Here is a 22,726-nt window from a genome sequence, read left to right as displayed (position 1 = left end):
TCCTCTTGAGCAGACAACGCTGGGACAATCCCTGGACCATCTGATACAAGGTCTCAACATGACCCGCCATGGCTTGGAAAGGTGACGATTTGGTTCCGCTTTCATCCATCCCAACTTTGTCTCCGGAACATCTGTTTTTTGGGCCGGTTATAATGTTAGGAACCCCTCCAGCCGATACAGCACAACCCAGAGTCTGCTCTGCCAATCTGGTGTTCACTGGAGCCCCTAGTGGTGGGGACAGACTTGGCCACAGACTAACAGAGGGTCGTGAAGTGCGTACCGGCTGGGAAGAACTCAGGAAAGCGGAGTGAAGTCCAGGCTAGGGTCGAGGGCCGGCAGCAGACAGCGAATCCAATAGGCAAGCCAAGGTCAGAGGTCACAGGAACGGTAGCAAAGTCTAGGATACAGGCAAGAAAGGTCAGGGTCACAAGCAAACAGGCAGGGTCAAAATCCAAGCAAGGGGTCATACATGGGAAATTCAACAGAGTGTCCACCGGACAGGGACAGGGACAAGGACAGGAACTAGGATCAAGCAGGTCAGTAGGACTGTGGCAGAAAAGCTATAACCGGCAGTGAGGCTGCAGACCTCACTGCCTTAAATACTGGTAGCCACCAATCAGAGCCTAGCTCTGCAAATGCCCACAGGAGGCACCAATCAATGGACCAAGCCCCCTTAGTTATTCAGCCCACAAGCTGCCTATTTGCGCGCATGCACGCAGCTTGCAGCGCTGCCGGGACGCAGCGCTACACAGGAGGCGTCCAGCCGTTGCAAGCCGGAAGCGGAAATGACGTCCCGGTCGTCAAGGTGACGGCCGGGACGCCAGGGGGGGGGGCAGAAGCGAGCCGCGGCGGCTGTGAGTACCGCATCGGCTCGTGACATGGACACCCTCAGGGAACCAGTGAACTGGTAATTGTATCAAATATGCAGTTTTATCTGTAGACCAATAACTTCACAGTTTACCCTTTAATATAATTTATTTAATATAATTTACTTTATTTAAGGTTAAAATTCTTACTTTATCCTAGAGTCCACTAAAATCCTTTAAACACTACTATAGTTCAATATTTCCCCTAGCAAGCAACACTCTATCTGTCAAATATATAATTCAATGCTTTCAAAGTGAATTTACATTCAATGCTAGATTTAACAAACTAAAGAGACAGTTGGATTTTGTGATAGAATTTCTAAATAAAGTTGCATTATAACAGGAGTTATTTATTAGCTAATGCACAAGGGTAAAACTTACATACCATATTTAGTATTACATGAAGAATTTTATTAAGCATGTTAAAATCTTGTTTTCTGTAGTTGTTTTTCAGACAGGATATTTTAATAATGAAGTCATTGTCTATACCTCTACAGGTATGTGCATGTATATACAGACATGACAGCTTTGATTATTCACAGTGAGATCCTTGTGCAAATTTTAGTGCATCACATGCATAGCAAAGGCTTTACTAATGGTTTTTAATCAAATATGTAGTTTGAGCAGTTCAATCAAAAAGGATAGCCCTAGTTTACCATACTAATACAAATTAAAATACGATGCACAGAAGATCCAGCTGTCCAGCTTATTATAGAGCCCAGAATATCCTGCCTCGTATCCAGAATACATAGCCGTGCAGCCATCACACCCACATGAAGCCTTAATACTCACCATATAGAGGACCTTTTGTTTATCACATTCAGCCCCATATACAGCCAGAGAACTCATCCCCAGAATCTTCCCTAATGCTAGCAGCAAGTTGATCCATGCAAACAATGAACAATCTGCAGTGTCACAGGATACAGTGCTAAAATACAATTTCTGCTAGCAAACTAATTATCAGAACTTTAGAGCCTTAACCAATAACAACGCAGTCTGCTTCCTATTATCAGTGAACTCAGTGCTGGACCAATTTTTTTCAATTAATGCGATTGGAAAGAAATACTTGGCATGTGCAGTATGGCAAAAAAAATTAAATATTCTGCATTGTAGTGTACATGCATTCTGTTTGTCCAGCATATTATATAGTCCCATGTCCAGCAAATTATACTGCCTCTTTTCTATCACATGCAGCCCAAATTGTCCAGAAAATGCAAACCAATATATCCAGCATATACATACCAAATAATTCACAAATAATTCAATGTAAAGCATATGTTGAAGCTTATATTCCCTCATGTCCAGCCAATACGGAGCCCCAGGATTTTGCTGGTACTAATCCCCAGAATACAATACTGTGCATGCACACCAAAAGTGTGCACGCATACGTCGGTATGTAGACTTTGTGTATCTCACTTTGTTGACATTATAATTCAGAGCACCCCAGTTGGTGTAAAATTCAAGAGCAACTTCTCAAATTGGAGGCAAAAGCAGAATTAGACCAGGGACTTCTACCACAATGTTTTTTTCAGGCAACATGATTTTTTTTCCAGCTCACAAGGAGGTACACAACAGTTATGAAACAGCAACAGATCACTAACAGATTAATTTACGGTTATTTAGTCAGTGAGAAAAGATGATCATTCATTATAGACTATTCTGCTACACATTCTGTGTAGATTCATGGTAGTCGCTCTAAGATATCATATGAAAATACCCAAACAGAGGAAATTACTCAGTTAATGTGAGTTACATGAAGCCCCAGGCTGATTGTTCACCACTTTTATATCTATCGTTATATCAGAAAGCAAGTTAAACACTCAATCCACCATAAAGGTAACTAGATTTTTTATAATTAAAACAACAATCACTTGTTTCAGTCTGCTTAACAACCATTTATTTCATTTAAACTAGCTTTGGCTATGTGCATAGTTTATTTGAGCAGTATATATAAATATATATACACCATACCCTAATTTCTGTTGTTGCAAAAATTAGACCTCAGTTCTGTGGAGCAGACCCAAATAAATTACATACACCTCGGGCAGTCCTTTGCTGTCTCTTGATTCACTGTACAGGTCATATGACAGCATCCTGCACTCTGATTGGCGGAGAGTTTCAGCCATTCCCCAGTCAGTATGCTATCTACTGGATATGGCATTCATACTCATTAACTGTATGGCCATACATTGCATGGCTGCAACTTGTGGCTGAGAAGAAAACAGGGAATGGCCAAACTAAAAGGGGCGGCTGATATTGGCCATATCTTTGATGAGAACAGAACAGTAATGCTACGGGGCCTGATAGAATTCACTGACTGCCTGTTTACATTATCAGCAGATTCCTTTTTACATATTCCATAGGGTGTATTTCACTCCAGTTAGTCTGCTTTGATTGGGTAGACATTCTTTGCCTGATTCATTAAGGAAAGGAAAGCAAAATAAATTAGTAACTTTGCACCTTGGCAAAACCATGAAGCATTGGAGGGGGAACTAAATTTAAAATGTGGGGACAGATTTATATTTGAGGAAGGGCATGTCCTAGATAAACTTTAAATTTCAGTGTAAAAATAAAGCTATCAAGTATTTGTGTGTGTCAGGAATAAGCCCTCTCTGGCTACTCCCTGATTTAATATCTTATCATATATTCACACAGTCAGACAATATACCACTTTTATTTTGTCAGGAAAACCTCTCCTAACTACCATAAACAGTCACAAACCGCACTTTGTGCACTTGCGATTTGGAAGTGTTTACAGTATCGGGGTTATACACGATCCCAGAAGTCTTCATCTCACCTATCGCACAGGTTACATATTTGCGAAAATCGCCCCCAAACAGTGCTCACACAATCACACCCACTTTGGTCTTGCCCCCACCTATTGAATAAGGGCAAAAGGACCCCACTATCTTGTCCCACACTGGCACCCAATAAGCACTCCTTGTTACACACAGTTAGCAAGGCACACATCAGCAATCAAAGGGTTAACCCTTAACACCTCAAGGCTCTATGGCACAAATGTACATGCAGGCACACACTAGGCTTAGTATGCAAATGTATTCGCAATTCACACCTCAGCAATGAAAGGTTTTAGCATGGTCAAGAAATCTTATCTGTTCTACACAGGCAATGGATTTGTTTAGAGCAATAAGGACAGAACTATTACATTTTTAGATTTAATATAGAAAATGTACAATGCTTACATGTTATTAAAAACAACTAAGATGACATGACATACATAACAAGCATAACAGTTTAAAATAATGGGATTAAATTCAAAATATAACTTTCAGATAAGTGGCATATTTTGGCCAAGGGAAAATGGAGTTTAGATGGACAGCTTATCCCCTGGGTGTCACTATAGTTTGCTTACAAATATTCCAAAAGTTTTGGTAACTCTTCACAAATATATTCCAGAGACATAACTCCCCCTTCAATAAACCAGTCATAATCTCCTGCATATTTAAATACCAAACATGATGGAATTATAACAATAGGACATCCCTGTTTATAGCTGTTCCCTGGTACCACTAGTAAGTATAATTCACAACCTGAGTGTGATTTCTGGTCCTCAGTGTGAAGTGGCACATAGATTTCCCAAAATATGAAATATGAAGACATTTTCTTTGAAAATCATATTTCTATATAACTGTTTAGGCAGCCTTCAAATGCTGCCTTTGTGTGCAAGGATGTCAAGCTGTGAACGGCTCCAAAAAGTCTATTCAGGTGTCCAAAAACTAACTTGTGTCAGGATATAGCTCACTGTTTAAGTTTAGTTTACTTTAGCTATTGTGGAGTTTTTAGTTTTCTTCTCCCCCTTAAGAGGATGCTTTATCTGTTTTGTTGATTTTGGTAAATGAAAAAATTTCAATAAATATCTTTCATTAAAAAAATCAAAACACTCTCAGCCATCATGCACATCATGTCATGAAGGGAAAATTCTACAAAATCATGTGATGTACCTAACTAGGAAAGGCTGGACTAGTACAGGGTGGTCTCTCACTGGCATGTCATCATTATCAGGCCCTATGGTAAAACAGAAATGACACTGAATGTTAATACATGGGTTTACAGGGTAAATCTAAAAATATAACTATTATTATTGCTTCAGGGGAAAAACCAGTAAAAAGTTTAGATCATAGAAACATCATTTTGAGCTATTTTTAAAGTTTTACAAATATATACTGATCCCTGATATATTAGCTTATTAAATAATCAAACAGTCAAAAAATATATCATCACTATTTCGTCGGGATCTCTCTCCGAACCACCTTTACCTGTCATAAACCGAACTCTACGCATTCGTGACTTGGGAGTTTACTGTAAGGGAACATACAGTATTCCAGTCTCAATCTTGCTCTCACCTATCTCTTAGGCTACAGATTTAACTTTACCAACGCAGGCACACACTTACACACCTCTCAGCAATTGCCACCATCCATGTATAAGGCCGGTAGTACGCCTATGACTTAATTAACCAATTGCGCACATGCTGCGCTCAGATAGCAAAAATTGTTGACAATTCCCTCATTGATATTTAAAGGGTTAACACAATCAAGCAATCAACCTCTTATAAACAGGCAGTGAATTTGTTTAGCGCAATAAGGACAGTGTAACCTGAATGGCGATAAACTGCAGAAATAAGTTCCTTGAATGTAGGGCTTTTGGTTTAACTGGCCTTAACCAGTTTTATTAGCATAATCAAAGTAAACAAAAGATAAATAAAAACCTTGCCTGTCCGGCACTTACTTAAACATTTGTGGAGACCCTTTCTCCTTTGCAGGACCTTATGTCCCACATGCAAATCATATAGACATCTTATTGCTCACCACAGAAGAGTCTCTCAGGAGGCAAGCAACCTCATACCCAGGTCTCAAATGCAAATTGAAGCAGAGCTGCAACCTTTTAACAAGCACGTGTCAGGTGCAGCTCCGAATCAGTCTGCTGTGATGCTGCAGACCAGTAACCCTGGACTGGGCCTTTGTATGGAGCCCAACAGGGACCCTTAACAGTTTTACCTGAAACTGAACACACTCTTTTGGATGCTATTTGCTATACATAGGAATCTTCCTGGGTTTAAAAGCATGCAAGTGAGACAGCCTGGGACATGAATACCTGCCATTCAAACTGTCAAAATACAAAAAAGTACAATGCTTACAGGTAATAAAAACAATTAAGAAAATATGACATAATATACGGCAAACAGGTAAAATAAAATGAGAACGTTTGGAGTATAAACTTACATATGAGTTGTTTAAGCTGTGCCAAGGGAAATTGGATTGGAAGATGGACAATTTATCAATGTTGATTGATTTTCCACATAACTGACCATTTCTTGTAAGTGGTTTCATCTTTTTAAAGACACTTTACCACCTTTCCCCACATACTGGGATGTTGTCTCCAGGGGAGGCCGGTGACACATTTTCCAACCACAATTTACATATTTTCTGTTTAATTCCCAATGTTAAAATGTTTCCTGGGGAGTGTCACACAAGCCCAGTTTTATTATCAATAAATCCAATACAAATTTACCAATTTATAGATACCAAACATACATTGGTACAGTGTATTAGTGGAGCTGAAATTAATTTCCTCTCATTCTCTGCATGACATACAGCTTTATCTGACGTGTGTTGCTCTTCATCATACTATTTATAAATATGTGGTTGATCTCTACTTATATTGATTGTAAGTGGTATTTTGGAAATAGAACTATATTTACCTAAATAAAATATAGCAAGCCTTCATGTGGTCTCCTTGTGTAAGACCAGATGCTGAGTGGCTCCTTAAAGTCTGTTCAAGTGCCACAAACCACTCCATTACTAGGTCATGGGTCACCCAAGGGGGCCTTTGAAGCGGTTCAGTTCCCCATAAGGTGGCAATGTTCTCTGGTAGTTCAGGGGTCTGCTGAGCCACATTAAGTTATTAACACTATGAGAGCAGGGTTTGCTTTGAAGTCTACATTCCACTGTAGCTTACACAGAACACAAATTACAAATTGATTCACTTGCTATACAGTATTTACAAAGCAGTCCCTTATAGTTATGCTTTATTCACCACAGTTATGTTATGAATTAATCCTTATAAATGTAATTCCTCACTGTTCACTACAATCATTGATGTTCTTCTGCACTTTGCAATGCAGTACAGACTAATGGACTACTATTACTGCTGCCCCTGAAAATATGTGCATACACTTGATTGCTTTATAACTGATAAGAAAATGAAGTGCAAACATTTTCACTTTTTAACAAATGATTTTCTGTCTCAACCTATTGCCATCTTATATAGTGAAGGGAGGTCACCTTTGATAACATCACATGCTAAAATCCTTTAATCATAATTAATTATATTCATCCCATATGCAAAATACATTAACTATTGCCTGTCACTGACTTAATTACAATTAGGCAAAAGAAGCAATTTATCTACCAGCCAAAAGCTGATCCTTTATCCAAACATCACATGGCTTTCTGTAGTCACTGGCCAGGTACCTATACAGAGTTACAAGGGTAGACACAGTTACAAAAGTAGCATAGCCACACCCTGGCAAAGTAAGACAATCATTCTTCCTATAAGCACCGTGATGACAAAAATATAATTTAATTATCTCCCAATACTTTCATATCAGTGATACAATGTAAAGCCCTTATCTGTACCATGGGCTCGCCAGCTGTACTAGAACTGCCACAACACACATAGATGATCACCACACACCCAAGTTGAAAACTTTACCTCATTTATTGGAGACAATAGATGAAATTAAGCAACATTTGTTGTGTCATTTCCCTTGCAGCCATTAATACAATTAGTTAATGTTTGCAATTCCATGTATGATCGTCATCTATATGATTTGTACAGCTGAGAATCACTGCAGCACTTTGCACCCACATCTACTAGTCCAAAGATGTTACCCAAGTTTCTGTTGTGCACTATAACTGCCACACCATATAGTTATATCAGGAGCTGGATTAAGATTGTGGGAAGGTTGTACAATAGGTCATTACATACCAACTTTAATATAACCCCCTCTGGGAAATCCTCAATGTCAAATTGAGCGATTACGGCAATTTGCCATTGGAGAGAAGGCAAAATTATGCTATTCACTGCAAATCACGTCATTGAGGCCCCCATTCACTAGGAAGTAGTGGAATCCAGGAAAAAGACCTGCTCTGCAGGGGGTTCAGGAAAGCCATCTAAATTTCTGGAGTCTCCCGGACATTCCGGGAGGGTAAGCAAGTGTGCTACAGATAGATCAGAGTTGTGAAGCCTTGATAAACACGCAATAAAAGTAAGAAGTCCAATTATTAATGTGATCCACAAATCAATATCTTCACACACTAAATGCTCAATCTACTGTTCCACTTTGCAGAATTATTGAAAAAAAAAAGTTTCTGTGACTCAAACATGCATTTTTTTTTATAGCTCAGAACATTCATTAAGATCACATTTAGACTACCACTTAATTCATAAGCCTTTCCTTTATCTCCTAATGTAAGATTCATATGACCCTCATTCAGCTTTTATGTCACTCAGTAATGTAAAGGGACGTCATGGCTTCCTTTATTACAAGTGTCATGCTTTTTAAACTTGAGAATGAAATACAATATGCTCTTGCTCTTATTATGTGCTTAGCTGGAGCAAAGCAGGAAGGTACTATAAGTTGAGGTGACAGTGACATAATCTGGGCCTTTTGCATTGTATTCCATTGCCTCACAAAGTCGAGAACACCTTCACCCTCAATATCCTTCTCATCCTTCTCCAACAAAATCCAAAAGTATGGTATATTTTACCATCCATAAGTAAACCAATTATATCCATCCATCATCCTGAGCAAAAATACTTGTTCCCCCGAAGAAGACATAAAACCCAGAGTAAAATGAGGTGCAACATGACATGCGGTTACATAACATCACAAGGGCCGCTAGCCAATCAGAAACAACAAAAATAAAGCAATGAAACGAGACTGCCTTGTGAGACTTGATTATGCTGCAATAGTACAGCCTAACATAGAACTAGTGTATTCCCGAATAAAATAATTACTTACATGTATTATAAATAATAATGACTTAGATTTTTGATACCTTATACTAAACTAAGTATGATCACCATTAATGTCCTTACCAAGTCTTGCTGGAGACTGAATAACACAAACTAAGGCTGTATAAATTAACAAATAAATGTAATGGTTCTAAAGCCTACCTGTAAGAAATTATTTGTAGTCACACAAAGATCTCCGCTTCATTGAGGTAAGAAATCAAGGTTTATCAAGATGGAGTAGGAAGACGGGGAATTATCTTTTTCTATGCTCAAATTACAGGAAAGGATAAGCACCGTCTTTGCAAGTTTCAGCTAAGCAGCTATAATTGAGATCTTTGAGGTCATGCCACTTTAGATGGCTGAGGGCCACAAACATTCAAGATAATTTCCCAAGAAGAAGAAATGGTCCTAATGTAATAAAAGGACTTGTAAGATTATTTTTCTAAGATGAAGGAAGAGATACAGATACCTTTGCTTCAGGAAACGGGCATATCTTTAAAAGCAAAGCACACCAACTGATTTCTGAATTTAAGACCAAGCTTCAAAAGGTCTTAAGTTTCTTTTTTTTCTAACTAGAAAGCTTATAGTCCTGTGCACTATGAAATAAACTGATGTATATTGAAGCAGAGAACCAAGTAACCTGCGGTATGTCTAGCTTTTCAGAATACATGTTTAGATATTGCTTTTGCCCTGTAAGAGTAAAAATCATTAAATGATTGTTCAGTAGTGTACCAGAAAGTTATATATCATTCACATACATGTTATAGTTTTATGTTCACATTATGTTGCATTAGCACATTTACCCAATATTAAGTACTTAGATAAAAACCACACCACACAGAAGAATGAATTATCCTTTATCACCTCATCTCTATTCATAGAATGTCAGTTCAGCGACATGCAAGTGTACTAATACAGTTTGGATTGCCATTCCAAGTGAGTGATAAAGCCATAGTGAAGCTTTCTTCATCAACACGTTGCACTTCTGTTAAACAGCCTGTTCCACAGTGAAATTGGATTTGCAGAATTTTTTGCTGCAACAGTTGCTCTTTAATAGAAATCAATTATAGACAGAACATTTAACACAAGGTGCAATAATGTTAATGTGTACTTCTAGAATCTGTACTTGTATATTTGTTTCTAAGGCTAGGTACACACTACAGGTTTTTCAGCTAAATATCGGACCAATCACCCGATAAACAACTGTTCACGAAAGTCGTTCCAAAGTACAAATCGTTGTTTCATTTGATTGCTCATATTATTTAAAAATCTCGTTCCAACCGCATTCCGATCCTGCAGTGTGTATGCACTCACAACCAATTCATTCACCATCTGCTGATATTTCCTCAATCAGCGACTCCTTTCAGTGTGTGTATGTAAATTAAAAATCTCTCTATCTCTCCCATGCCGTGTGGTGTCCGAACGTCAGCCAAATAGGAATAAGGAGCTTTTAATGGAGAAGCAATTGTAAACCTTTTTTACACGCTTCATATGACATATATATGTTGCTGTATGCAAAGGACCACTAGCTTGCTGTACTTCAACAATAACCATTATATTAAAATAAATCATTAATGTGCAGATGCAAACGAACATACACTATACACAAAGATGTGTTAAAGAATGAATGGCGATGACGTGTTTCCTTTTCATGAATCTGAGATTGTGAGAGTTTTTGCCAGTGATGTTCATGCAAAAATCATTTAAAACATGTATAGTGCGTATTCATAAATCAACAGACCGATTGGTTGTAGGTACAATCGTTGTAGATAACTCATTGGTTGGAAAATTCTGCAGTGTGTACCTAGCCTTAGAATTGTATGCTTTGCACTTGTGTTATCTGTTACTATGTTTAATTTGTATTTATGTGATTTGTATGCTAACTGTCCATCGCTGTGGAATTTGTGGCAACAAATAAACAATGATGATGATGATGAATTATTTAGTAGCCAAATGAGCTTTATTGCCAATACACCTAGAACACCAGACGCATCACATTTTAGCTGTTTGGTTTTACTGTAGCCATAACAGATTTTCTGGTAGGTGGAGGATTTTGATTTAGCATCCTGCATCCAAGCATGCTCTAAAATGCAAAGTGGAAGATGCAATTAGTATCAGCATCTTCAACAGTGATCCACCAGCAGGGCCGGACTGGCCATTTGGCTCTTCTGGCCCGACTCCTCCTGTCTTCCTGGTGGCTGGGGGGGGGGGAGAAGGGTGGCTCAGGGGTCCCACGATTCTCGCGGTGGGGGGGTTTGGGTCGCGTGGGTGCCGTGATTTTTGCGCGGGGGGGTTGTGGTGTCGCCAAGGTGCCGCGAGTTGCAGGGATCACGAGTGTGAGAGAGCCATGGGGGTAGGGGCTTCTGGAAGAGAGGTGAGAGAGCCAGGGGGTAGGGACTGCTGGGAGAGGGGTGAGAGAGCCTAAGGGGAAGGGGGTGCTAGGAGAGGGGTGAGAAAGCCAGGGGGGAAGGGGGTCCTGGGAGAGGGGGTGAGAGAGCTAGGGGGGAAGGGGGTGCTGGGAGAGGGGGTGAGAGAGCCAGGAGGTAAAAGGGGGTGCTGGGAGAGGGGGTGAGAGAGCCAGGGGGAAGGGGCTGCTGGAAGAGGAGGTGAGAGAGCCAGGGGGGAAGGGGTTGCTGGGAGAGGGGTGAGAGAACCAGGGGGGGGTAGGGGGTGCTGGGAGAGGGGGTGAGAGAGCCAGGGGGGTAGGAGGTGCTGGGAGAGGGGGTGAGAGAGCCAGGGGGGAGGGGGGTGCTGGGAGAGGGGGTGAGAGAGCCAGGGTGGAAGGGGGTGCTGGGAGAGGGGGTGATAGAGCCAAAGGGGAAGGGGGTGCTGGGAGAGGGGTGAGAGACCCAGGTTGTAGGGGGTGTTGGGGGAGGGGGTGAGAGAGCCAGGGAGGAAGGGGGTGCTGGGAGAGGGGGTGAGAGAGCCAGGGGGAAGGGGGTGCTGGGAGAGAGAGCCAGAGGGTAGGGGGTGCTGGGAGAGGGGGTGTGAGAGCCAGGTGGGAGGGGGGTGCTGGGAGAGGTGGTGAGAGAGCCAGGGTGGAAGGGGGTGCTGGGAGAGGGGGTGAGAGAGCCAAAGGGGAAGGGGGTGCTGGGAGAGGGGTGAGAGCCAAATGGGAAGGGGGTGCTGGGGGAGGGGTGAGAGAGCCAGGGGGAAGGGGGGAGCTGGGAAAGAGGGTGAGAGAGCCAGGGGGGAAGGGGGTGAGAGAGCCAGGGGGTAGGGGGTGCTGGGAGAGGGGGTGAGAGAGCCAGGGGGGAAGGGGGTGTTGGGAGGGGGGGTGAGAGAGCCAGGGGGTAGGGAGTGCTGGGAGAGGGGTGAGAGAGCCTGGGGGTGCTGGGAGAGGGGTGAGAGAGCCAGGGGGGAAGGGGGTGTTGGGAGAGGGGGTGAAAGAGCCAGGGGGGTAGAGTGTGCAGGAAGAGGGGTGAGAGAGCCAGGGGGGTAGAGGGTGCAGGAAGAGGGGTGAGAGAGCCAGGGGGTAGTGGGTGCAGGAAGATGTGTGAGTGCCAGGGGAGAAGGTGGTGCAGGAAGACATGTGAGAGCGCCAGGGGAGAAGGTAGTGCAGGAAGATGTGTGAGAGAGCCAGGGGAGAAGGTGGTGCAGGAAGATGTGTGAGAGAGCCAGGGAAGAAGGTGGTGCAGGGGCATAGGAAAAAGAAAGTGTAAAGGGAGAGACATCTTAAGAATAGGAATGTCAGGGATGTAGCCATCATAAAATACAAGTAGTAATGAAGAATGGGAATGCACAGAGGGGACAAATGTTAAAAAAAATAAAAAATCAAGCCTTCATACTCCATTCACTTATATTTTCCATACCTCCACTTCTAAATTTCCGCTTCGACCACTGCCCTCTGTTCCTGCTGCCTGTGTGACCTGATAGCTGCTGATCCCTCCTCGCCCAGCGCGCCCAGTAGGAGAACAGAACACAGGATGCCATAATCAGGTAAGTTCATACATTTTCTCATGTGCAATGTGTTTTTAACCATCCTTAGTTGAACTGGGGGCACTACTGTGTATTCAATGATGTTTAAAACACTATGCATTGCTCATTATTGCGCTGTAATTTTCTTGCATATTTATCTGTACAGAGACTTTTAATTAAGAGAAAAAAAAACACTGCTTGTCATAAATTTTATCTGTGATTGTGTCAATATATCTATTTTTGTTTGCATTGTAAATGGTGTATTAAGCTGCTCCTGGGACTCACACTCTAGTATCTGATATGCTGTACCAATTTTTATTTGTGAATGAGTTTTTGTCTGGGCACTACTAATGATTTAGGGGCACTACTATGGCATAATGTTATTTGGGGACACTATTGTGGCATAATAGGACTTTGGGGCACTACGATGTGGCATAATATGAACTGGGCGCACTATTGTGTGGCATAATATAAACTTCTGCCAAAGGCAAGTCTTTCATTGTTGAATATGATAGGAGCCCAAAGAGGTTGCTGTATCGTGGCCCAAAATTCGTCTTGTCGGTCTTGCCTGTGAGTCAAGGGGGTAGACGTCTCCAGGTAAATAATTTAAATGTTTCCCATCTGTTTTCCATCAAACTGATGGACCACAACCAAGTATCTCTCACCCACCTCCAATATCCCCCTTAATTTATACTGTGTTATTTAAAATGAATAGAAAAGACGCATATCCAGTTACTAAAAAAAAGAAGTTAGTAAAAAAAATATTTTTCTCTGACATTTTGCTGTAGATGGAAATACTTTTAATGCGGCCGTGTGGGTTCAAATGATCATTCAAATGTTTTTTTTTTAGATATTTATTAGAGTTTTATTTCATGTGGAATGATTCATGAAAATTTTGCCATTACTATTTAATTGAGGGAAATGGGTACCTGTTACCTATATGTGTGTAAGTATTCTGTTGTTGCTACGTTGTGGGAGATGTGAAAAAAGCAAAACATTGGTTTCCTACAGTGGCGCCTGTATAATTGGTGGTATTGCTGTAGTATGGGGTGGCGTGCTAGTGGCGGAAATGTTGTAGTGTGTTTGGGGCTTAGTATTGTTAATATGTAGGAGAAGGATTACTGTAATGTGGGGGGTGATGCCGGATGCTGTAATGTGGGGGTGATTCTGGTTGCTGTAATGTGGGGGGTGATGCCGGATGGTGTAATGTGGGGGGTGATTCCGGTTGCTGTAATGTGGGGGGTGATGCCGGATGGTGTAATGTGGGGGGTGATTCCGGTTGCTGTAATGTGGGGGGTGATGCCGGATGCTGTAATGTGGGGGTGATTCTGGTTGCTGTAATGTGGGGGGTGATGCCGGATGGTGTAATGTGGGGGGTGATGCCGGTTGCTGTAATGTGGGGGGTGATGCCGGATGCTGTAATGTGGGGGTGATTCTGGTTGCTGTAATGTGGGGGGTGATGCCGGATGGTGTAATGTGGGGGGTGATTCCGGTTGCTGTAATGTGGGGGGTGATGCCGGATGCTGTAATGTGGGGGTGATGCCGGATGCTGTAATGTGGGGGGTGATGCCGGATGGTGTAATGTGGGGGGGTGATTCCGGTTGCTGTAATGTGGGGGGTGATGCTGGACGCTGTAATGTGGGGGGTGATGCCGGATGCTGTAATGTGGGGGTGATTCCGGTTGCTGTAATGTGGGGGGTGATGCCGGATGCTGTAATGTGGGGGTGATTCCGGTTGCTGTAATGTGGGGGGTGATGCTGGATGGTGTAATGTGGGGGGTGATTCCGGTTGCTGTAATGTGGGAGGTTATGCTGGATGCTGTAATGTGGGGGGTGATGCCGGATGCTGTAATGTGGGAGGTTATGCTGGATGCTGTAATGTGGGGGGTGATGCCGGATGCTGTAATGTGGGAGGTTATGCTGGATGCTGTAATGTGGGGGGTGATGCCGGATGCTGTAATGTGGGAGGTTATGCTGGATGCTGTAATGTGGGGGGTGATGCCGGATGCTGTAATGTGGGGGGTGATGCCGGATGCTGTAATGTGGGGGTGATGCCGGATGTTGTAATGTGGGGGGTGATGCCGGATGCTGTAATGTGGGGGTGATTCCGGTTGCTGTAATGTGGGGGGTGATGCCGGATGGTGTAATGTGGGGGGTGATGCCGGATGCTGTAATGTGGGGGATCATGCTGGATGCTGTAATGTGGGGGGTGATGCCAGATGCTGTAATGTGGGGGTGATGCCGGATGTTGTAATGTGGGGGGTGATGCCGGATGCTGTAATGTGGGGGTGATTCCGGTTGCTGTAATGTGGGGGGTGATGCCGGATGGTGTAATGTGGGGGGTGATTCCGGTTGCTGTAATGTGGGGGGTGATGCCGGATGCTGTAATGTGGGGGTGATGCCGGTTGCTGTAATGTGGGGGGTGATGCCGGATGTTGTAATGTGGGGGGTGATGCCGGTTGCTGTAATGTGGGAGGTTATGCTGGATGCTGTAATGTGGGGGGTGATGCCGGATGCTGTAATGTGGGAGGTTATGCTGGATGCTGTAATGTGGGAGTGATTCCGGTTGCTGTAATGTGGGGGGTGATGCCGGATGGTGTAATGTGGGGGGTGATTCCGGTTGCTGTAATGTGGGGGGTGATGCCGGATGCTGTAATGTGGGGGTGATGCCGGTTGCTGTAATGTGGGGGGTGATGCCGGATGTTGTAATGTGGGGGGTGATGCCGGTTGCTGTAATGTGGGAGATTATGCTGGATGCTGTAATGTGGGGGGTGATGCCGGATGCTGTAATGTGGGAGGTTATGCTGGATGCTGTAATGTGGGGGGTGATGCCGGTTGCTGTAATGTGGGGGGGTGATGCCAGATGTTGTAATGTGGGGGGTGATGCCGGATGCTGTAATGTGGGGGTGATTCCGGTTGCTGTAATGTGGGAGGTTATGCTGGATGCTGTAATGTGGGGGGTGATGCCGGATGCTGTAATGTGGGGGATCATGCTGGATGCTGTAATGTGGGGGATCATGCTGGATGCTGTAATGTGGGGGGTGATGCCGGATGCTGTAATGTGGGGGTGATGCCGGATGTTGTAATGTGGGGGGTGATGCCAGATGCTGTAATGTGGGGGTGATTCCGGTTGCTGTAATGTGGGGGGTGATGCCGGATGGTGTAATGTGGGGGGTGATTCCGGTTGCTGTAATGTGGGGGGTGATGCCGGATGCTGTAATGTGGGGGTGATGCCGGTTGCTGTAATGTGGGGGGTGATGCCGGATGTTGTAATGTGGGGGGTGATGCCGGTTGCTGTAATGTGGGAGGTTATGCTGGATGCTGTAATGTGGGGGGTGATGCCGGATGCTGTAATGTGGGAGGTTATGCTGGATGCTGTAATGTGGGGGGTGATGCCGGTTGCTGTAATGTGGGGGGTGATGCCAGATGTTGTAATGTGGGGGGTGATGCCGGATGCTGTAATGTGGGAGGTTATGCTGGATGCTGTAATGTGGGGGGTGATGCCGGATGCTGTAATGTGGGGGGTGATGCCGGTTGCTGTAATGTGGGGGGTGATGCCGGATGCTGTAATGTGGGGGGTGATGCCGGATGCTGTAATGTGGGGGGTGATGCTGGATGCTGTAATGTGGGGGATCATGCTGGATGCTGTAATGTGGGGGGTCATGCCGGTTGCTGTAATGTGGGGGTGATTGATGTAGTATAAGTGTGTGTGGGGGGTTATTTATTGCTGTAATTTGGGTAATAATAATGTATTGTCATGGTATTTATTGATGTAATTGGGGTGCTAACAATGCAGTGTTGAGGGTCATTAGGAGAAATAATTCTCCCTCCCACACACACAAACTCATACTACATCATATTGTACAGCACCAGCAACGCGCACTGCGCCATCATCAGTGTGCAACAATATAGTGTATGGAGCTCACAACACGTGGGCCTGTGTGTTTTTAATGCCAGGGCTGATTTTTAGTCCCAGTCCGGCCCTGTCCACCAGGTACCAGACCCAGAACCTTATTAGCTTCCTGGAGGAATAGTCCAGGATCTTAGGCAAAGCAAGGCTCAAACTTATACACCCAGTCACACAACAAACAGAACTAGCCCTGTCAATCATGTTGCATGTGTAACTTTTTGCATTTGCTTATTAAGTCTACCAACAAGGAGTGGCTAGCTAAATAGCAAAAGGCCATCTCCTATGACTAAAACAGCACACTGAAAAATGTAGGCAGCTTATAGGGGTAGGGCACATAATTGTGACGGAGCTAGTGTCAGCTCTTAACCTGCCGACATTTTCATGTCGGCAGGTTATGACATTCACCGGCTCATAGCGCAGAATATACAGTATATATATATATATATATATATATATATATATATATATATATACCCAATACGTGAAAATGGATTACACTGCATTTAAAGGAAACTATTTGTTTAAAAAAAACATTGTTTTAAAAAAGCTGTCATCATACAATAACATAGTAGCTGGAAGTTCTGTATGTCTTTGGGCGATAAATAAACTAAACAAAGAAATAAGTGACTGTTCTAGCGTTGTGTGTCTCAGATTACCCATGGCAAGTTTTGTAAATATGACATGTAAAGAGCTGGGAAACCATGGATCAGGATCCTGCACTTTTCTCATAAATTGCTGCATGGTGACACTCTGACAGGTGACTCATCACAGTTATGCTCTCCTGACTTATATATTTTTCCTAATCAAATGTATAAAAAGAATCAGTGAGTCATTGTGAAATGAGAAATTTGGAGAGAAGAGCAGCAAATATCATACTCTGTCAGGGTTCGATAATGATGTATTAAGATATATTATTACCAAATGTGGCCAACCTTTGTGTCTCTGATCTGAATTAAAACATTATCTATTCAGGTGAACTAGTGTACAGAGTGACAGTCACAGTTTAATATGAGTGTTTATTCATGTATGTAAGGGTATTACTGTACGCAGCAGATCTAATTGATTATGAGCAATCAAACTCTAAAGTGCATTGGTTTGTGGAGAAAGATGGCAGCATTAGCAAAGGAGCATTAGTTTGCACCAACCAATGGGAGATATTGCTTACAGCGCAGACATTCCCTGCAACGCATGAAGTAGGCATACAGGTGCACCACGAAGAAAAACAAGATTACTGAAATGATACAAAGAGATGTAGAGGAGACATTTAGGATGTTGAAACAGTAAGAGAGAGTATACATAAAGAAGTGACCAGTGGAGAACTACAAGGGAGGAGATCAGAGAGGACAGTGACAGGTGGAGATGAACGAGAGAGAAGATCAGAGAGGATAGGGGTGAAAAATAAGAGGGTACAGTAACAGAGAACCAGAGAACTGGGTCAAGAGACAACAGTGAGGGAACAGAAAAGGCTAGAACTGGCAAGCAGAAGAGAAAGGTGGCTTAAGACAGGAGAGGTTTAGGGAAAGTGTGTATTTAAAAAAAAAAAAAAAAAGGGGGTAAAAAAATAGTCTGCATTGTTAAGCAAACTGGGCTTAGAGGGTCTTCATTATGAATCTACAAGAGATTCAGGAGTCTGCACTATAAAGCCACCAGATATTTCAAGTCTGCATGAAGTGATTGCCATACAATAGTGCACTTCATAGGGCATTGCTGCGTCTTTTTGCTGCAATTTCTGGATCAATTTGTAGATCCTACTAGCTTTATCCCATTCAGTGGAATCATGAAGGGTATGGGCATTATTCTTTTTTCAAAACTCAGTACTGGTTAGGACTTCTTTAGTTTTCATTCAGATGTTAAACTACGGTTAAGATGTTAACATGTAGGACCCTCCTGTTTAATTGCATTATGCAAATTAGAGTTAGATTGAATCCAGTATTTGATGGAATTTTTGTAATAGAGTTTGGTATTTAGCTAAGCACTAAAGAGGGATTCTTTCCTACTTTAAGCACCATAATTGTACATAGAAAAACCTCTCAAAAGTTTTGTTTTCAGATTGTAAATAATCTAAAACAACCGAGATGTAAGAGAGGTTTTTTCAGAGAAAAATAATACTAGCCGTTAAAGAAAAATCTATTCTAGAAATTGCAGTAAAATAGGACATCTAATCACATTGCAGAAAAAGCTTCCGCATCACATAGTAAAAAATGTGTAAAGTGAAATGGAGCAATCTGGGTCAGACAGCGGCTGATGCTTGCACTACTTCACGCCTTACTTAATCTTCTGATACAGAATTTACTAGCAAAGTACATTATGCCTCTGGGGTAAGCATCCTTTTAAGGCACCAATCCAGTGATTTCTTTGATTTTATTCTAAAAGAAATGTATGTAGGTTCCATGGGCACATCAAAGAAAGGAATTTACAACATGAGAAGCACAGAAAGCATGCTTATCTCTTAGAAAAGGGAATGTGATTACTCTGTCAGTAATAAACTAAAACACAGCTGCACAAATATAATATCCTGAAAAGTGTAGCATGGGTCATCTCCGACTATTGATAAAGGCGATATGTATAAAATATCATTAATAATTAATCAATTTTATATGACTTATATCTCATACATACATGAGCCTAGAGGTCTAATCCAACACATAGAGTCAAGAATGGCAGACACAGGACTTTCCATAGTGAAGTAAAGTAAAATATTATTTGACTACTGTCATATTAGTACAGCCAACAAGAAACATTTAAGGTAATCATCTTTTACAGATGACTGCCTAGATGACTGCCAGTTTCTACGGGCAATGTTGCTGAATAACATTTAATTCAGAGATGTCGGTTTATGTCGTACACAAAGAGGTTTATTCTTTAAGATGGTGTAATAATGGGCACAAATATGATGTAACCCACAATCAGATGTTTGCTTATATTTTCTAAACTTTGCTTGAAAATGACAAGTGTAATCGGATTGGATGATATGGGTTATAGAACATTTGCATATTTAATCATTTTTAAATAAGCCCCAAAATCACGTCATGATTGGTTTGTACACTTTACCTGTAGCATTTACATGAATGCAAATGCACAATCTTCAAAAAGGATACTTGTGATCAAACCCATACCATATTCTGAACAGCTGGGCACTCTCTGCCTTTGTAGAACTTTCATTCTGGTTTTCCATCCTCTGTAAAAAAAAAAAAAAAAAAAAAAAATAACATGAATAATGGAATAGGTCAGTGATTGCAGTGCTTGACACTTGCTTTTCAAATCACACAAAACTACAGCTTTCAGATGTACTTCCTCAGCAAGGTAATGCATGTGCCTGCTCTATTACAGCAGAGACGGGACACTAGCTTCTAAGATTGGAATAAATGGGAAGCTCTGCTAGTCATATGCAAAACTGGAAGAAAAATAAAGGTAAGTAGACATAAGTCTTTTCACCAGGAATGCAATGGTCTGCACCATTGCCTGATATCTACTTAAATAGTATAATTTCTGATTACAGTAACCTTATCTGAATTAATTTTAAAAATAAAAATACACAAATAGAAGTTCATCATTCAAGCCAGGTTGCTGTATTTGAAAAACAAGATGAACCAAATCAGTTCACTGTATACTGTGTGGCATGCAGGGGCACAAGTATTGTGGGTACAGGGTATGTGGCGACTACAGGGGTTGGAGGTGCGAGGGTCGGTGGTCGCCCCCACCACTGAGACCCTTGCTCTGATAATACGCCAGTCCAACGCATTACCTGAGCCACACATGCTCAATAGAGGACCCCGCTCAGCTCTATAGAGGGTAGTATTAAAGTCATTTTGTCGGTTACCAATAAACATTGTCCAATGCGATAATTGTGGTTACAACGCACAAAGATATTTAACTGTATAATATAGCAGGATTTACAGCAAGTCATTATGACGCATAAAAAGGTATAACAATAACACAGGAAAGTCTAAAAAAAATGAATAAATTACATTTTCGCTAGTGCTGCACCTGGGCCCAGGTCCATGTGGTTTTGCAGTCAGAAAGGTAGAGACCAATGGGCCAGGGAAGCTTGCTTATATGCAGTTCAAATTAACAAACAGTGATCATGTCACTATTTACACAGATAACACTTAGAGAGGTCTTCATTGGTCCAGGGTTAATAATGTTCCAGTTGTCTGCTGGTCATAGGTCAGTTCATTTGATCTTCAACAAAGGGTGAGGGGCAACTTCCCCCTACTGATGTCTACATGTCTTCCCGCCGAATAACCAGTTCAAACTGACCCACCAAACAAAGTACTTTTGAGTATTAATTCTATATTGTTCATAACTTGAAACTGCCAGATGCAATCACTACTCTATCGAAACCGGGTTAATGGTGGTGAAATAAGCTTTAAAATGAGACTAAACTTTTTACCTTTTAGGGGACCAGAACCATTAATACCTTTACTATAGTTTTATCTATGCATAAATAATCTCTAATACATTTTACTAAAAAATAAATGTGAATTAATTAATAAATGTATATTATTTACAAGTGTAAGTGCGAATATAAATTTGTGTATTATTAATTTGTGCGATTGCGTCATTACACGTGGCGTACTAATCACAATTGCATCCAATTATTTGACTTTCACAGTAAAGAGGTGGACCTGAAATGGCATCGCCAAGTCCCTATATGCATTTTACTACGGGGCTGGCAAAGCACTGTTCCTCCCCTGGTGGCATGAGTAATCTCAGGAGGTGTTGTGATCTGGCTCTATATTTTTTTCCCATTAGAAGACATCGGAAAATTTATTCCTTCATGGCATTTATAAAAGATATCAGACTCATTGTATTTAGCTGAAGTTCCAAAATGTCCATCTAGCAACCAGTTTCATTTGAAACCAGCCATTAACACACTCTGGGTCATTGTTATTTACACTGCAAATAGAGAGAAATCAGGTTTTCTGTGCAACATGAAACATGGCCACATATTTTACACAAGATTTATAGACAAATAAAGATATATAAACCTTACCTAAAAACAGGTCACATTTTCCCTTTATGTAATGTAAATATTCATGCAACACTTGGGGGTAAATGTATCAATATGCGGGTTCTTCAACACCCGCGTGTTCAGCCTCTTCTGCGATTAAATTTCAAGCAGCGCTGCATTGTAAAGGGAAGTTAACCCTTTACAATGCAGCACCGCTTGAAATTTAATCGCGGAAGAGGCTGAACACGCGGGTGTTGAAGAACCCGCATATTGATACATTTACCCCCTGGAGTGAGAACAGGCTCACATTGCATGTTGTTCATAAAGAGTTCAAGTAAGTTCACTATTTTTTCAGTTATTGAGTGATTCTCTATAGTTTCAATGCAGTGACTCTTCACACCCTTCACTCCCTTGTAGTAAATGAGTTTGATGAAAAGATGTATTTATGTGATCTTCAAGCCCTGATTGTTTTGTGTACTCTGCACTGACACAACATTAGTCTACCTCTTGTTCTTATCCTGTACAGAATACAGAAAATTTGCAGATACAGTGAGGTTGTTTCAGAGCACATTTGGCAAAAAAAAGATCCAATATATGTGCCCTGATTAGGATACTAGCAGTAGAGCCCCTTTTGACAAAAATGTGAAATGGGCTATTTAAATTTGACATCACACAATAGTTAAAAAAACAGCAGATGAAGTGTATATAGTTCATACAGAATTGTTTACATAATAATACGACAGGTAAAAAAAGTATAGACATAGGTAAAATGACGTAAGAGACCTCCCAACTTTCATAAATCAGAAAGATTAAGCTCCACCCTGATACATGAAACCATGCCCCCCTCCCAACCAATCAAACCCACTTTGGTGTACACTCCACCCCAAACTGGAACTGTCGTACTGAAATTGGAACAGTTGAGAAGTATGGTTTTCATGCAGGACAACTGAACCTGTGGCAGCTCTAGTTTCACTGATAAGGGTCCAGCATAAATTTGTGGTACTTCTGTTTGTATCACACACAGATGCCAACGGTCCCT

At 41.9% G+C, this 22,726-nt stretch overlaps 1 protein-coding gene across 3 annotated transcripts in view; it reads right to left on the bottom strand.

Moving 5' to 3' along the window:
* SLC9A9 (solute carrier family 9 member A9) overlaps positions 1-22,726 on the bottom strand; it is a 650,964-nt gene that overhangs the window by 108,210 nt on the left and 520,028 nt on the right. For all 3 annotated transcript variants that reach the window (XM_075201923.1, XM_075201922.1, XM_075201924.1), the window contains exon 14: positions 19,832-19,911. In XM_075201923.1, coding sequence (XP_075058024.1) covers positions 19,832-19,911 — 80 coding nt within the window. The remainder of the gene's footprint in view (positions 1-19,831; positions 19,912-22,726) is intronic.

Source organism: Mixophyes fleayi, chromosome 3, assembly GCF_038048845.1.
Source record: "Mixophyes fleayi isolate aMixFle1 chromosome 3, aMixFle1.hap1, whole genome shotgun sequence".
NCBI lineage: Eukaryota > Metazoa > Chordata > Amphibia > Anura > Limnodynastidae > Mixophyes > Mixophyes fleayi.
The sequence above is the reverse complement of the archived record's forward strand: the minus strand, read 5'-3'. Positions and strand labels throughout refer to the sequence as shown.